The sequence below is a fragment of the Lissotriton vulgaris genome, unplaced genomic scaffold, assembly GCF_964263255.1.
Source record: "Lissotriton vulgaris unplaced genomic scaffold, aLisVul1.2 SCAFFOLD_871, whole genome shotgun sequence".
In the NCBI taxonomy this organism is placed as follows: Eukaryota; Metazoa; Chordata; class Amphibia; order Caudata; family Salamandridae; genus Lissotriton; species Lissotriton vulgaris.
The window spans coordinates 392770-409459 of NW_028245531.1; the positions used below are offsets into that span (position 1 = coordinate 392770).

The following is a 16690-nucleotide window of genomic DNA, read 5'->3' on the forward strand; positions in this document are numbered from 1 at the left end:
TGTACTTTCCAGAAATCTATGACCTGAAATGAGGCAAAAATGTCAACAACAGAGTAAGTACTTGAAGAGGGGAATGGGCAAATGCCACAGACATTGGAACTTACTGCCAAATTGGTCTCTGTTAGACCCGACACCCTTGGCGTGGTTAATCCCCCATCTTTTTGCCTCTGCCTCCTGTATTTTTGATGCTGTGATGGATTTCGTTTTTGCTGGTTTAGATGCTTTGGACACTCTGCCACTGCTGTTCAGTGCCAGAGTGTAAGTGCTCCCTATGTAAATTGTCATATTGATTGGGTATACCTGATTGGCATATTTGTATCACCATGAAGTCCCTAGTAAAGTGCACTGTGTGTGCCAGGGCTGGTGATGACAGATGCTACTAGTGGGCCTGCAGCGCAGATTGCGCCACCCACATAAGTAGCCCTAAAATGGTGTCTCAGGCCTGCCAGCGCAGGGCCTGTGTGCAGTCAGTGGACTGCCATGTCCGCCTGGGCTGTGTCTCCACTGGCTGGGCCTAACCCTTCCCTGTCTGTGCACATCAGTCACCCCTATGGAAGGCTCAAGGTACCCCCCTGGGCAGGGTGCAGTGTATGGGTAAGGTAGAGCATGTACTAGTGCAGGTAACATGCTCTGGTTCAGCCATTTTGTGTGCACACTGCTGCAAGATTATCTTGCTCCATAGATTAACATGGGGGAGGCTGGTCCCAATGGATACCAGCCTATCTTCTCATAGGAACAAGATGGGACATAAGTGATTGATATCCCTGAACTCAGAATTTAATAACACATCTTTTAGGAAGGGGTGTTTTTAACTTCAGTGTTTGAGAATAGTACTTTTAGAAAGTGGCTGTTCTCTTGTCTAACCTTTCTGTGTGCCTGGGACTGTTTACACCCCACAATGGGATGATTCAGAATGAAGTCCTTACCTATGAACAGGCTGTACTAAAAGACATTAAAACACTAGACCAACAAAGAAAACATTGCAATATCTCTCGAAATGAGATGTATACTCTCAAATCACTTGCTGAAGATCCCCTGATTACCATTAAACAGGCGGACAAGGGTGGCGCTACAGTTCTCATGAACACTGTGGATTATGACCTAGAATGCACAAGGCAACTAAATGATAGACGTTATTACACACCTATCCCTTGTGACCCGACAGCACGCCTACAGACCATAATTACAGGCCTGGTGGACAGTGCAGAATGTGAACAGTGGATCACTAAAAAAGAGGCAGACTTCCTGTTGAAAAAAGATCCCAGGGTCCCCTACTTTTACATTCTTTCCAAGATCCATAAAGAATCTAGACCGGTACCTGGGCGACCAATCGTCTCGGGGATTGATTCCATCTTGGAACCACTTTCACAATTTTGTGATCATTTCCTACAACCTCTAGTAAGACGCATCCCCTTGTTCATCCAAGACACGTCTGATGTCTTACGCCTACTGGAAACCATCCACGATCCCGTGCAGATTAATCTCTTAATTACTCTCGATGTGGAGGCCCTTTATACGAATATTCCTCAGAGGGCCACACTAGAAGTAATAGAGGAAAGACTTGGGGTTGAAACCTGGAGCTCAGTCACTCCACCTACATTCATCATGGAGTGTGCCACTTTAGCATTAATGGAGAATTACTTTGAATTTAAGGGGCAGTTCTACCATCAAACCCAAGGTACATCAATGGGCAGTACTTTTGCTCCTTCAGTGGCATGTCTCTACACGGCTGAATTTGAAGACAAACATATACATCATCAGTCCAATCCCTTCCTTGATAACATCAGGATGTGGAGAAGATTTATAGATGATATTCTGATCTTGTGGACTGGACCACCGACCTCACATGAGGCCTTCTTTAATTGGGTGAACACTCTCAACCCCTACCTCCACTTTACGATGTCTGCATCACCTACGGAAATTGCCTTACTTGATCTGACTCTAAGACTGAAAGAGGGAGCACTAAGTACTACTATGTACAGAAAGCCCACCGACCGGAATAGCCTGCTCCATTACACAAGCCACCACCCAAAAGCCTTACGTTCTAACCTCCCCTTTGGACAATTTCTCCGGATCCGGCGAAATTGCAGTAATTTAACTGATTACAAGAAAGAATCATCAATCCTGTCCAGGAATTTATTGGATAGAGGTTATCCTAAGAAAGAGGTCTCTAAAGCACAAAAACGAGCCAGAAATAATCATCAAGAGGCCCTGCTTGAACAACGGGAGGTGGTACCGATCGAGAACCAAACCTATAACTTGTGTAACAACTTTCACCCCCGTGTCTAGCAAAATCAAAAGTGTGATCAAACGGCACTGGGACATTTTGAATACAGGCAACCTCAGCCTTGCAACACCAAGGTTTGCGTTTAAAAGATCCCAGAATGTCAAAGACATTTTGTTTAGCACGAGACCGAAAATACCGAAGAAGGGGGTTCAACAGACATTGTGGAACTTACCTCCAGTCAAGGGTCATTATCCATGTGGATCCTGTGGAGTATGCGCCTACACAGCCATACACAAGACGATACAACTAACTGACACCTTTAACTGGGAAATCAGGGGACACACAAATTGCAATACCTCCCACTGTATCTACATGTTAACATGCCCATGCGGACTGCAATACATTGGTATGACGAAACGTCCAATCAGAACCCGCATTATTAAACATCGTAGCAATTTCCGCTGTAAGAAGACACATACCAAAATGTGTAAGCACTATGTTGAGGCTAATCACACTGCAGACTCACTCAAATGGCTTGTGTTAGAATCCAGCCCTAACTGCCCGAAACAAGCCTTGTTTCGGAAAGAACAAAGGTGGGTTCACCGATTATCTTCTGACAATAGAGGTCTGAATGAGGAAATCCCGTGGCATTCTCTCTAATACAACCTATTGCTACGATTTAATTTGTTGCATTATACATTGATATTGAATACAAGGAACTGAGACCTACATCCCTTTAGGTGAGCCGGGTGGGTGCATGTAATGTCACTTTGCATATTGAGCGAGCACTTTAAACATTATGTTTGCACCGAAAAAGAAGTGTAACGTTTCCCTTGTCAGACTGCTGTTGTTTTTATACTCTTGTTTTTACAATATTGTTTTTAACATGTAGCACCCTTTCAAGCACATTGTGTTGGTGTGATGTGTACACTGCACGTTGCTACAACACGGCCACGGCTTTCTGAAGCTAGTTGAAATTCACTATCACTAGCATGACACACTGTGTGTATTTTTGGCCCTGATCATTCCTGTCTTTTGGCAAGTACTCAATGCTATTAACCCTGTATCATTATTCTTATTCCCAATTTAGGCATAGGACAATACTACAGAGGTAACCAACACCCATAATATTGGTATTTTACACATGACACTAGCATGTTGTTGAATGAATGTATTTTCTATATTTTCTATACTGGATAGGTCCTGATGAATCGCGGGCAATAGCCTGATGCGAGAAACATGTTGACCAATTCCTCTTCTAATCTCATCTAGGGCCAATATACCTAATTGGTTGGCACCTAGCGAGTTAGATCCACGTTTTTAATTGTAGCGGGAGACCCCCAGAATAAAGGAGTTTCCGGTACTCCCTACTACATTTTAAATCACTCCCTAGGCTACTTGCTTTTTCACCCACATACCCGCACTTCACCATAAGGCTGTTGGATTTAAAAGATCTCCGCCAAAGAGCCCCTCTTAGAGGTGAGCTCGTCGGGGATTGCACCGCCTCCCCGATGAGGAGCAACGCCAATGATGAAGCATGACACCCATATGGGTGTGTGAGGCAAATACATCCAACAAAATGGATGCCCAAAGGTGTCATATCTACACCCCCGGTCACGCCAGATACACATAATTTCTTCATTCAGGAACGGTTCAGCAACCCACTTTGTTTACCACTGTTTGTGGATTGACTGTCTGGTTTGAGGGTGACAGGGGCTGCAGAGCCCCCAGGAGGTTATCTGAGTCAGCCCGTGGATGAAAGGCTGCATCTGCTGCCAAGGAAGTGGGAGGAGATAGATTCTGGGAGTGACTAGGGCTGTGCCTGCCTGACCACAATGCTGGCTCCACCTCTGTCCCTGATACTGAAAGAAAGAAGGAAGCCAGGAAACCCCCAGTGCCCCAGCAAGACCCAGAACTGGTTTAGACCGGGCTCAGGGCCCACTTGCACAAAGACTTCAAAGAACTTCAAAGACTTTTTGGGGTATAAGAGAAGGACCCCTGACAACAGAAAATCAGATTCTACAATCAAGAGGAACCTCTGCTGGAAGAAGGACTGCTGAAGAACTAAGAAGGAAGATTGCCTTGTTGTGTGCTCTAAGGGCTGGCCTGTTCTGCTAACCAACTGAAGCTGAGGAGAAGAGGGACTTTGCTGTGTGCTGTGTCCCTGCTGCTTGAAACTACAGAGACTTTGATGTGTGCTGTGTCTCCTGAACTGAATCTCCAAGGGCCTGAGAAGAGCTGGCCTCCTGTTTGGAACCCAGGGTTAAAGGTTCCTAAGCTTTGCCAAGAACTGCTGAGGAAATCGTATGGTGGTCTGCCCCAGCGTGTGTTTTCTACCTGCCAGCTGTGAGGACCGATCGCTGTGCTCATCGGCACAGATTCAGGGGTGAGGAGAGGCCCGTGGTGTTTCCCTATGTCCTGTATTCCCCCCTGACGATCTGCTGGCGAGGAAGAAGGCTGACCGCGATCTGCGGCCCCGAAAATCTCTTGTCGCCAAATCACCGTAGCGGCCCGGGGCCAGAAACACCCTCTGCAAGTCGCGTTCGTGACCAGGAGCTGCGGTAGCTGAGATCGAAGCCGCAGCGCTCCCATTGGCCACAAGAGTCGAGCCCCCTCACCGACGCCGCGACGGGATTGGACCGTGCGCCGTAGCGTCATCGCCGAAGCTGTGCAGGGATTGGCCGCCCAGGACTCGTCATCGTAGGCTTGTTCCGGGAGCCCCACTGCCGCTGGCTGACTCCAGGGTGGTTGCGAGGGCTCGCCTTCAGAGCCGCGACCTGATTGGCCCATCCGTGAGGAGCTGCGTCCGAAGACGCCAGGAGCCACGCCGCGAAAAAGAGCCTTCTCGGAGAAGACCCGTCCTCGCCGAGGGAACCGCGAGTGCCTCTGTGACCCCCGGCCTGCCGTCCCAACTGCCGAGTGCCTGCATACCTCCCCCGCCGCTCGTGGGATTGCCGAGAGCGGGCGGGAGAGCAACCGGGACCGGCCGGGGCAAGGAGCGAGTGTGCTCTGTTAGGCACGGTGCGCCTGAAGCCATCAGGAGTGCGGGGCTGTGCCGATCTGAAGAAAAGAGTCCTAAGAGTACTCGGTGAGGCGCGCTTGCAGCGCTTGGGGCTCATTTCCTCACAGGGCTGATTTTAAAGATAAATAACATGCTGGCATTGCTTGACTGTTCGTTTCTAAACCTATTTGAGATAAGTCAGTCATATCATTTTGAAATACTGGCTTAAGAGACTTGAGACTGTTTGTTTTTAATAAGATCTTCCTGAACACAAGAGTAACCAATTAAGATTAAGTGCAACATATTCCTGAAGAAGTGATTATCGTGTATTGCCGATTTTTACTACTGCAACTAGATGAAGTTATATTTTTTATATATACTTACCTGTGTGGTCTCAGTTTGTGGTGGATTGGGGATTACTGTTGTGTTAAGTGCATTTATTATACACATTGCCTTGGGGATAAGCCTGCCTGCTCGCGCCAAGCTACCTAGAGGGGGAGCAGGGGTTTTCTACTGTGTGCATTCCTTCACCCTGACCAGAAGCAAGGGTCCCTATTTGGTCTAAGGTACTTACCTCTGCCAATTAGAGACCCCCAGATCTAACAGTCTCCAAAGTGGAAGAAGACAGAGCTAGTGTTCAACTGATTAACACACATTGTAAGCATTTTGAGCAGTGTGCTATTAGTCATACAACAAATGGAAATCAACTAGACTTTGAAAAAAGCAGAGGTCCCCTCTTCTCAGAAGGCTGGGCATGCAGGCTGCTGAGTTAAGGAAGTATAATCTCCAGTTATTGGGGTATATGGCTCATCTGTTCCAATCCGAGGAAGAGGACACTACTGAGAAAGCAATTTTTTGCAGCACATCAATAAAATAATTTAAAAGGACTGGAAGCTTCCTTCCTGTTTCCTGTACGATTGAGAATGCAATGCGGTGATAAAGACTTAGATTTTTACACAATCAGAAGAGTTCAACAATTCATGCAAACTCATACATAAGACGAGGATGTATCCAAGATATAAACGGATATGTACTCCTGCCTATTTTATCCTGCAATATAGTCTGTTTTGGTCTCCTTCTGGACTAAATTTAACAGTATTTGAGATTGATGTTGAGTCTGCTGTTGACTATAAGTTATTTCATTTGAACTAACATTTTCTATGTTCTCTCTACTTTTCTCCTCCACCCCTTTGTTTTGGAACTGTCCTACTTGCTTCAGTTTTGAAAGGACAATCTGAATGGGAAGACGTCAAAAGAGACAGCACCCATGTTTTCATTAATAAGGAGAACCGTGTAAGACTCCTGTTTCCTTCTTGGATGTTAATTTCAATATAAGTTATTGAAGCATACAAAATAACCTTTCAAAGATTTTGTTGAAGCATCATTATGAAACTCATAATGCTAATTCTTTTCACACGGCTGACCCCAGGGAGAACTTAAGAAAAATAAACTAATTTTCACTTCAAACTTTTTCAATCATTCAAACGCCCCATTGTTAAATTTGCAATATTCTGTTGAGGCAAAAAGAAGAAACTTTAATAACTAGTAGTAAATACTGATGTACCTTTCTGATTCATTCCATGCTTGCACCATCACAAAACATTATGCCACTGTATAATACAACAAACACTACAAACTAAATTGTCTTTAGGCATCTATATAATAAATGGGAATACTACTATACTAAACCAACTCTGAAGTATAACATTCCTGAAGTCAAGATGGTACTCCAAGTTACACAATCTCTGCATTGCAAACTCACCTACTGAAATATCACACCTTCCAAAATAACATTATGTCAGCTGACTGGATTTATAGAGCCTCCTGCTAACTTGCTGCACCATACATTTGTCTAGACCGAAAAACCTGCATGACTTCCATTTACATCAGCTAAAAGACTTAAGAAATTAGGCAATTAGAAATCTCTACTCCCTCATACTGTGTCACTTTAGCAAAAGATCTTACTGGTCGCCTTTTCGTGTCCTTGCACCTGTGAGATTTTTGTCGTCATGCAAAGATCACTTATTAAGATTACGTCTTCCAGAAAGGCTGATGTGCTGAAGGTTTTCGATATGGGGCTCATGTCTTTTCAACTTAGAACTTCACAAATTTACTTTTTCAAACCAAAAGTGATTCCGGCTTTCCACTGAGATTCTATATAAAGTTACAGTCTACATTGGGGAGAATATTCAGCAAGCCAAGGATTGCATGCTAACACAACCTGTGAACACTTGAGAACTGAAGTTGGAAACACATAGTTTCAAGTTTTCAGATAAAAATGCAATTTTTTGTGAAAGTGTAGACCAGGTAGGGTTGTGCAACCTACCTCTATTGCTTTTTCTGCTTGCTCTTTTGTTTCAAATTCAACAAATGCAAACCCTTTCGGATCTCCAGTACTTTTATATCTAGGTATACTGATATATACAACATTTCCACATTTTCCAAAGACACGTTCAATCCAGCTATGGTTGACCGTTTTAGGAAGCAGCTCCTGGAGAAAAGAAAGAAAGTGCACAATTTGATTAATGATATACAACATCACACAGAATTAGCAATGGTATCTTCACTCTATCAGTTAACTACAGTAAGAAAAAAAATCTAAAATCTGATCCGTAAAAATATGACATGTAACCCACAGTTATGCAAAAATATTAAAATGACTGAATGTGTTGCCCTTTTGCACACTTAACTCTCCTTCTATTGTGTGACATAATAGAGCAAATATGGCTACTGTAACGGTTTTCCATTACTAATGAACCATGACATATTATGGGATAGAAGTCTTACCCATAACTACCAAGCGACACCACACACATTTAAATCACTCAAGAGGATAATGTTCTTGCTTTACCCAAAATGGATGCATTATTAATGACAACATGACCAGAGTAATTAGTAAAAGTAGGAGATGGTCAATAGCGTAAGAGAAAAGAAAGAGAGAGAAAATTAATGAGAAGAAGAAGACTAAAGCCAGGAACAAGGTTGTGGGTTCATCATTAATAAGGCATTGTATCAAGAAAGTTAGGCAACCGTTTTTGGCGAAGACTGGAACGATGGCCCCAGATGGCAAAGTAGATGATTATATCTTAAGGGGAGGGATTGCTAATACTCACTCAGAACACCCATATACTGGAGGAAAATTTCCATTACTTTTTATCACCGATATACAACACACATTTGCATTTTCCCTTTATGATTTACATGTATAATATTTGGAGAGCATCTTTGCACATTTTGCTTAAGAAAACCAGCCACGTACGTCCCTTGTTAGTTCTGAATTAAAACAGTGCTGTGGATCTAGCCTATATATCATGATATGAAGGAATTAGGAGAGAAAAGAAGACACGTAAGGAGAATCAGTATTACTTGTTTCTAAAGCAGCCAAAACAGAGAGTTAGATGGGATGCATGCTTCCAAAGTGCAAGAACCAGGCTAGCAGTCCCTATCTTGAGCAGAAATATTACAAGAAACAAATACTAAAAAACAGCATGTGTTAAACCAAGTAGGTGAAAAGCATAGGACCAATACATATTCAAATATAAAGCCTTACCACATATACTGTACGCTCATCCACATCTTGCGGCTGCTCTCCAAGGGGCAACCTTCTTCTGATTTTTGTTCCTTCCAAGTTCAACTGAAATCAGAACAACATATCACTCACCTTGAACAATCACAACCCCTGCAACAAGTACTCTTCACTCAAACTCTTACTTGCAGTGTAAACATCACAAATAAAGCAATACTAAAGTCTTACCTCTACAATAGATGAGTTTTTTAGAGCTCTGGCTATTAATTTAGCATCCGTGGTTAGCTTTTTCATTTTGTTGAAGGACAGAAGTAGGGAAATGTCAACATCTGCAATGAGGATGACAAGCAGAGCAAGAAATTCGACAATGATTAGGGCAAGATTCTCCGATTATCTGGAAATAATTATTTATAACCGTTATCCACACTGAAAACTGGTATTATTACAGTTAACAATGTGGTCGCAAAATATTCTACATTTGAAAATATGTCAGACCAGACGTACAAAGAGTTTCTCTCATGTATAGAGCTATCCTCTAGTCCTCCATCCTGCATACCAACCAGAGTCCCAAAGATTAAAAGTCAACAAAAATGACAGAGTAGCAACAAAGAAAGATTGGCTCCAAGTTCAACAGTTGTTGGCAGTTCCCTCTGAAAACATATCTGCAGGGAGCACAATCCCTTAATAAAAGAAAAAGATGACAATAGACATTGAACTCTTAGATGTTTTGTTTAAAATATAAGAGTATATTTAACAGCATGTCTCATATGCGATTTATGCAAAGTGTTCTTCACTCTGCTAGCACGGCAGCTCCAAATTCAAAAAGAAGAATATCATAGGTTTATGTCCAAAAAAAAAGTTGTAATCAAAATATTCATGTGGATACACTATGCTTTGTCTGACAACTGCTAGAATTATGTATTTGAAATGTAACTTGTATTCAAAGCGTCTCCTAATCTCGGGCAGGACATGATAGAATCTCTCCAGATTCAGCAGGCTGAGCTAAATCACTAAGAGGCCTGATGTACAGAGTTAAAGTTCCAAACAGTTGTTGCAAATTGTGCACCATCTACTTGCAACCTGTCTCTGATTTTGCAATCTGTTAATAGGCTTCACTGCAAAATACTGCCGAAGGTGGCGGCAGAACAATTAATTGCAAGGTAGAGCAGACAACGATCTCAGCTTTTGCTGGTTTTAGAATGGTTTGTAAAATTTCTTATGAACAGAACTTTCTCAGTTCGACTCCTTCCCTATTCGTCCCAACAAATCAGTCTGAACTTTAGAGTGCCAGAGGGCTCTGGCTGAGCCCCTCGCTGGTCAACATCTATCCAGCTCCAATGGCTAAACTTATGCATGGCTTTGGCTTTGAGGTGCTGTCTTAAGCCGGTGATTCATTATCCCCCTGGTTGAGGATGATTGACTTACCAGATCTAATTTTAGACAGTGCCTGATGGCTGTTGCCTTCTGGATAATGCAAAACCATTTGAACCTCAACTCTGATAAAACTTAGCTGCGTATTTTAGGTCCCAGTCCACAGATTTGGAATAGCACTTGGTGTTCACAGGAGCTTGGCCCTCTCCATCGCTAGTTCAGATTGTTTGCAATTTAAGGGTAAAGTTTGACTCATCTATCTTTCAGTCCACAAATCCAAAATGTGACATATATGTTTTGGACTACTCAAAATGCTATGTAAGATCCTTCCCTACTCACCTTTCACAGCCAGAAAAACTGTTATACACACGCTGGTTGATTCTAGAGTTGACTATTGCAACGTGCTAGGTCTGGGGGTTGCTAAAAATATATGTGAGCAGACTGCAAATTATAGAAAAGGCAGCTGCTAGGCTTCTACTGAATATTCCCACACACTGCTCTATGGATAACAGTTTAAAAGATCTGCACTGGCTGACTACAGAATAGAGGATTCAATCTAAAATGTTGTTGCTTATTCGCAGAGCAGTCTTTAATCATGGTCTTACGAGTCTACAGATTATATTTTTCTTCTACACTCTTACGAGAAGTCTGGGACCCGCCTCCTCTTTTGGCCTACAAGCTCCTATGTTTTGTCTTAAGAGACATGGCAGCTCTCCTGAAACGGTTATTGGGGCCAAGCTGTGGAACAACTTGTCCCTGTCTCTCTGTGCTTCTTCTAATCGAGCTCGGTTTCTGAAACAGCTTTAAAACTGGCCCATTGGCTGGATTAGTCTTGCCACCCTCCAGTAAGATATTTCTTTCTGTTGTATCCTAGGTTTTGGCTTGTTGTAGGGCTGGTGCCTGAAGCTTAGGACTTGGTAGTGTCTCAAGGCTCTTTTCTGAGCGAGTGTTACGGTCTACAAATGCATCTTTTAATTTAATTCTCGAAAGGGATTTATTTCTTTTTCTAAAAGCAGCCCATCTGGGAACATGTCCTGGCCAGGGAGCAGGCAGTGGTCTGCTTCACCACTGCCTGCCTCCCTAAATGAAAACCCACAGTTCTCAAAAGTGTGGTTGTCCCACCGGAACTGCTTCCATTTATGAATGGGTTACACCCTTCTTTGAGAATTCAGTAACGTATCAATGGTTTGCAACCCCAACTTTAGTTAAAAACCATGGAGATATCTTGTTTCACAATTAGGAAGGAAGACCCTTTGATGCGCATTGCGATCAAAAATTCAGAAAGAGTCAGTAAAACCATTTTACATTCTGGAAATGCTTTAATGAATTGTTGGCGTAAACTCTGTGATTCTGAAAAAAATGCAAAATAGCTTTGTACATCAGGCCCTTAGTTCTCTTCTTATGACACTATGAATGAGTGTCGAAATTAAGCCCCTCAGAAGTGCCTGTTTGAAATAAAGCAGACACCTTTATAATATGTTCTATCTATGCTAAACCCAGAGCGCACCCAGAAATGGCTGGATTCATCATAACACACATGGACTGGGGCTCTTCTTTCTAAGCTAAAGTGGAGCACATTTAGATTCTGACATGCAGTAAGAAAGTCAGACCTCATCTTTCACCAAAAAAATGGTTTGCATGTGCAGAAGTCAGACACCGTCTACTTGACGACTAGCTTTAGGAAAAAAGCTGGTGTGCTGTACCATTCTCACAGGCCAGCAGGAAAATTAATCGAACCTGGGTAATACCTTATTAGTGGGAAGGGGGAGGGGCAAGCCAGCCTGCTGCTTGTAAAGTGTTAACAGAGGCAGATTCTCCTCTCTCCCAAATGAAGGTACAAAATTAGTACCCCTGCCAGATTCACAGCACAATGCATAGCACTGTCACCTTTTTTTATTTTTATTAAATGGCAGTAGGTACAGATTTACATTAAAATAAATACTGAATGGGCTCCAATCTGTTTATTTACATAAACCCCAAATAGCAAAGGTAAACCCTCCACTTAAAGATTTTCTAGTTAACGACTGATGCACGTGACTCTCAAGAGTACTTATACATCAAGAAGTGCAAGAATGCTCTTAGTCAGAGCAGGAAAGAGAAAACATCATTCTGGAACTACACGTTTCTAGCCTTTTTTTTTTACAAATGCCAACACCGAAAAGTCTTTATATATCAAGGTCCAAAGGTGGTAAAAGCATTGTGCTTTGCCAAGCAACAGGCAAAGGACAATCAGAATATAATTGATGCTAGAATGGTAAGATACATATGTCAAAGCGATTGAAGAGCTCTGGCTGAAGAAAAGCAGGTTTTTAGCCCCTTTATCATTTAGTTTCTGCAAAACTTACAATCACACTCCATGAGTAGTAGATGTAAAGCTGCAGACAAAATTATCACCACCATCGGGACCGTACCCAAATAACAGTGACTTGGAATAATGCCTACACATATACTTTATCATATTAATGTTCCAGAGAGACTAAAAGAAGTAGCAGTTGCTTGGATATATTTAAGAGAACCAAGGTCTTTGAAACAGATTATGCAACCTGGCTCTGTTAAGATAGCACACCTGTAACTACATCAGAAGGCCAAACAGGTCTACCAAGGCCACCTTTACAACTACAATTACTGGCGGCATCTATGCTGTTTGTGAACCTGGTGACCCTGTGTACAAGTCTAAGATTTAAAAAAGATTTATAGGCTTTTATGAGAGGGAAACCACTCCAATATTGAGGCAGATTCTGAAAAAGACAGGTGCTGCTCACTCGCAACCGTAGAGAAAAGCATTAAATCAAGAAGAGAACTTGCGTACATCATTTTAAATTCCTTCAATATTTACAAAGGCAGCGTTTAGTTTTAAAAGAAAACCTGACATGGACTCTCACCTAATTAGTCAATGTGCGCACAAGTCAAAAGTATTCTCTACCAGTTTAATCTTTTTAAAGTACCATAAACTTACACCCATCTCTGGTCTTCTCTATCTGTTCACGGAGAAACCGATCTTTTTGAAGGTTGACATCCCCAAACCAGAATTCCACTTGCTTCACCACATCTGAAAGCACTTGTTTCACCCTCGACCTTTTTTTCTTTTCTCGCTCTTTAATTTGTTCACTACTTTCCTCTTCCTTGACTTTACTTCTTACAGTCTCGGTCTCCGACCCAGTCATCTTGGCATCTGAAAAGTAATAATTCTTTTATTAACGATCAGCATTTCAGAATCACTTTGAAAATTAACAAACATCAAAGCTAGATACTTAAAACCAAAACAATAACCTTCTAGTACACAGTAAGAACTTATTTGTACTTGTTTATTTGGACGTATATGCATTAGTGATAAAATAAATTGTAAAGTATTTATTTATTTATTTAAAGGTTTTGTAAAGCGCGTAGTAACCCAATGAGCATCCCAGCGCTAACCTGCATCTCCAGGAGTTTCAGCCGTCTAAAGAATTATGTTTGAGAGAAGAGGAGAGTCTTTAATGATTTCCTGAACTGGAGGTGATTCGATTCTGTCCTCAGTCTTCGTGGGAGGTGATTCCAGTGTTTGGCCGTGTGGACCGAGAAGCGACGGCCACCGGTCTTGGCTTTTTTGACTCTGGGGACTGAGATGAAATTTTCTCCGCTGGACCGGAGATCCCTCTCCACCTTGTAGGGGATTAAGAGTTCCTTGAGAAGGGGGGGGGGGGCCGTTATTGTTAAGGGTTTTGTGGGCCAGACAGAGGGCTTTGAAAGCGACCCTTTCTCTGACTGGAAGCCAGTGTAGAGACTTGAGAGCTGGCCTGGCCGAGGATCTTGCCGGTGTGCCCGTAAGTAGGCGGGCGGCGGCGTTTTGGACTTTCTGCAACGTGTTAAGGGTGGCTTCAGGAGCTCCCAGGTAGATGGTGTTGCAGTAGTCCAATCTCGCCAGGATAAGGCCCTGAATGAGGAGCTTCCTTGCGTTTGCGGGGAGCAGGGGGAAGATCTTCCTACAGGCTCTGAGGAGACCGAAGCATGTCCCTGCCGTCTTTTTTGCCTGAGTTTTGAAGCTCAGGTCACCACAGTAACTAGTAATCCTGGTCCATGTCAAGAGTTGGATGCATGGGGGAAATCGACATTTAATCTTTTGTGATAGACTACATTTATAATAACAAGCTTGAAGATGATTAGTATTTTAATTTGCAGCTGAAAAGGCACTCCAAATAACGGCGACAAGCCAACATTAGGCCAGTGCAAAATACTTTTAAGTGCATGCCCTCAAACCAATCTTGGAGTCAATACTGGAAATCTTCATCGATGCATAAAAGGTAGGCTTAACCATTATGGTGCAGAGGAATATCACTATATCCAGGGACTACAAATTTTAATTACTCCTTAATCTTTTTTATTTATGTTGACCCTTTCCAAAAGTCACACTGTTTACACTGACAGTGAAACTGGTTATAGAAAAAAGTTAGTACAACTATCACCAGAAGGAGAACACCAGAAAACATCTACGGTCAAGTTCTGAATACAGGATCTGTTACTGTAGGTGGAGCTTCAGGTTTCTTAATGTTGGATTAAAGTTACCTATTGGAGGTTGTAAGCAGTAGTAATCAAGTATTCAACCTCTGGCTACACAGAACAGAGCGTTGCATATAGGATTGGACCCTGACGGAGACATGGTAGCCGAACTAGCTGTGAGGCAATTGTATAGGAAACATCAGCCAGAATAGATGGTGCAGACATGATAAATTGGCCTAAATTCAAGGAGGGAAAATGTGTGAATTGCTACAATGGAATAGAAAAAAGACAATATTTTCTGTGATGAAGAATTACTTCCCAAATGCATCATGATCTTAAGAGAGCCCCCACCCCTACCAAGGACACAATATCATGATTTTCCCAGACAACACCAGATAAGTACAGTCCCAACGGCGATCTTACACAGAGGTCAAATAGAAACTGCGTGCAGTCAATCTCCAATACAGACTGAGTTTCCCTGCTTGCCTCAGAGTAATTTTCCAGGACAAAACCCACTTCTTTGAATCACCGGAGTCGGCCTGGACCTGGCTGACTAAGGAACGCCCTCTTGGGTCTCGAGCGGAGGCCTCTCGTCCGAAACCACAGTCTAGCGTTACGCTGCCTGTGAGCCCCATGTCCCGGAGGAGGCGCACACGCTCCTGCAGAGGCCGAGGCGCCCGGAGAGGTTCACCTGCCTCGCCTGCTGCTGCCAGCCATTACACTGGAATACTGCATGGACCGTCAGCCACTGTGACCCCTCAACGAGGCCGATCTGCTGAGAGATCAACTGCCGAGAGACTGACAGAATGGGCGGCACACCTGGGCATATGTGACGTCTGAGGGACATGGAACCCCAGAACACCCCAATATACTCACACCTTCGCGGTGCACCACACACATGCACATATTGACCTGGTCTTCATGCTCCGTTCATCCTCCCTCGGGATATCTCAGACCACTCACCACTTCTTCTCAGCCTAGGACACCCCTAGGGCACACTGCGCCCCATCTGGAGGATGAACGCCTGGTTCCTTCAGGAGAGCAAATTCCGGAAGGCGGTCGGAGATGAACTACAACAATACTTCCTCACTAACCAAAACACAGTCCCTTTTCCAGGCCCTCTCTGAGAGGCCAGCAAGGCCACCACCTGTGGCTTCGCCAAAGGGCAGCTTAAGGCTAAGCAATGGGCGCAGGATAGCTGAACCACCCTCCTCGAAGCCCAATCAACCCGCTTCTGAAATTACATCCATCCATCTGTTCAAATATTGAGAAATCATGTTACCCATCCATCCACCTTTACGTCCATTCATCCATCGACCATTCACTTCACATGTAGATCCATCATTCTTCTGAGGTCAATAAAATGAGTACCAGTGAGTCGGGTAACAATAAACATCTGTTATTCAGTGCCAACATGCCCACAGGTGAACATGCAATTTACATATACACATGTTATGTTAATGTTATCTGTCTGTTAATCTACCTTTGCAACACTTTTTGTCGATCTAGCTTTGCAACTCTGTTGTCACAATTCTGTCTGTCTGTGCAAGCTTCTCTGTCTCTGCAAGTCTCTCTGTGCAAGCCTCTGTCGGTCTGCTAAGTCTCTCTTTCCGGTCTGTCTGTGCAAGCCTGTTGTCTATTTGGAACACCTTTCTGTCTGTGCAAGCATATCTGTCTGTCTATGCCTGCCTGTCTGTCTGTCTATGTGTGCCTGTCTGTCTGTCTATGTGTGCCTGTCTGCCTGTCTATGTGTGCCTGTCTGCCTGTCTATGCCTGCCTGCCTATGCCTGCCTGTCTGCCAGTGTTTCTAAGAAAGTTTTATGAAAATGTTACAAAAAAGCATAAGCAAAGGCAAGAGGCTTTCAGCCAATCGCAAACCAATTGACTTTTGGGGTCGAGCCTGGGAAGCGCATGCGCCGCTGCGGGCATGCAGTAGTGAAGTATGGACTTGAAGCCTCGCACACTTTCCGCCCGTATTTGTAATTGTCCTTTGTAAATGCTGGTTTTCGATTCATTATTAGGCTAATTAGTCCCTCCTTGGTAACGCCTTGTCTGCATTTGTTACCTCACAAAACGACTGGACTTTTTA

General features: G+C 43.3%; 1 protein-coding gene across 2 annotated transcripts in view; it reads right to left on the reverse strand.

Annotated features, from left to right (window-relative positions):
• LOC147666375 (la-related protein 7-like) overlaps positions 1–16690 on the reverse strand; it is a 203588-nt gene that overhangs the window by 176240 nt on the left and 10658 nt on the right. For both annotated transcript variants that reach the window (XM_086949097.1, XM_086949096.1), the window contains exons 2-5: positions 13082–13297; positions 8983–9083; positions 8779–8862; positions 7555–7719 (exon numbers count right to left, since the gene is read on the reverse strand). In XM_086949097.1, the coding sequence (XP_086805223.1) occupies positions 7555–7719; positions 8779–8862; positions 8983–9083; positions 13082–13289 (558 nt within the window). In that variant the 5' untranslated portion in view covers positions 13290–13297. The remainder of the gene's footprint in view (positions 1–7554; positions 7720–8778; positions 8863–8982; positions 9084–13081; positions 13298–16690) is intronic.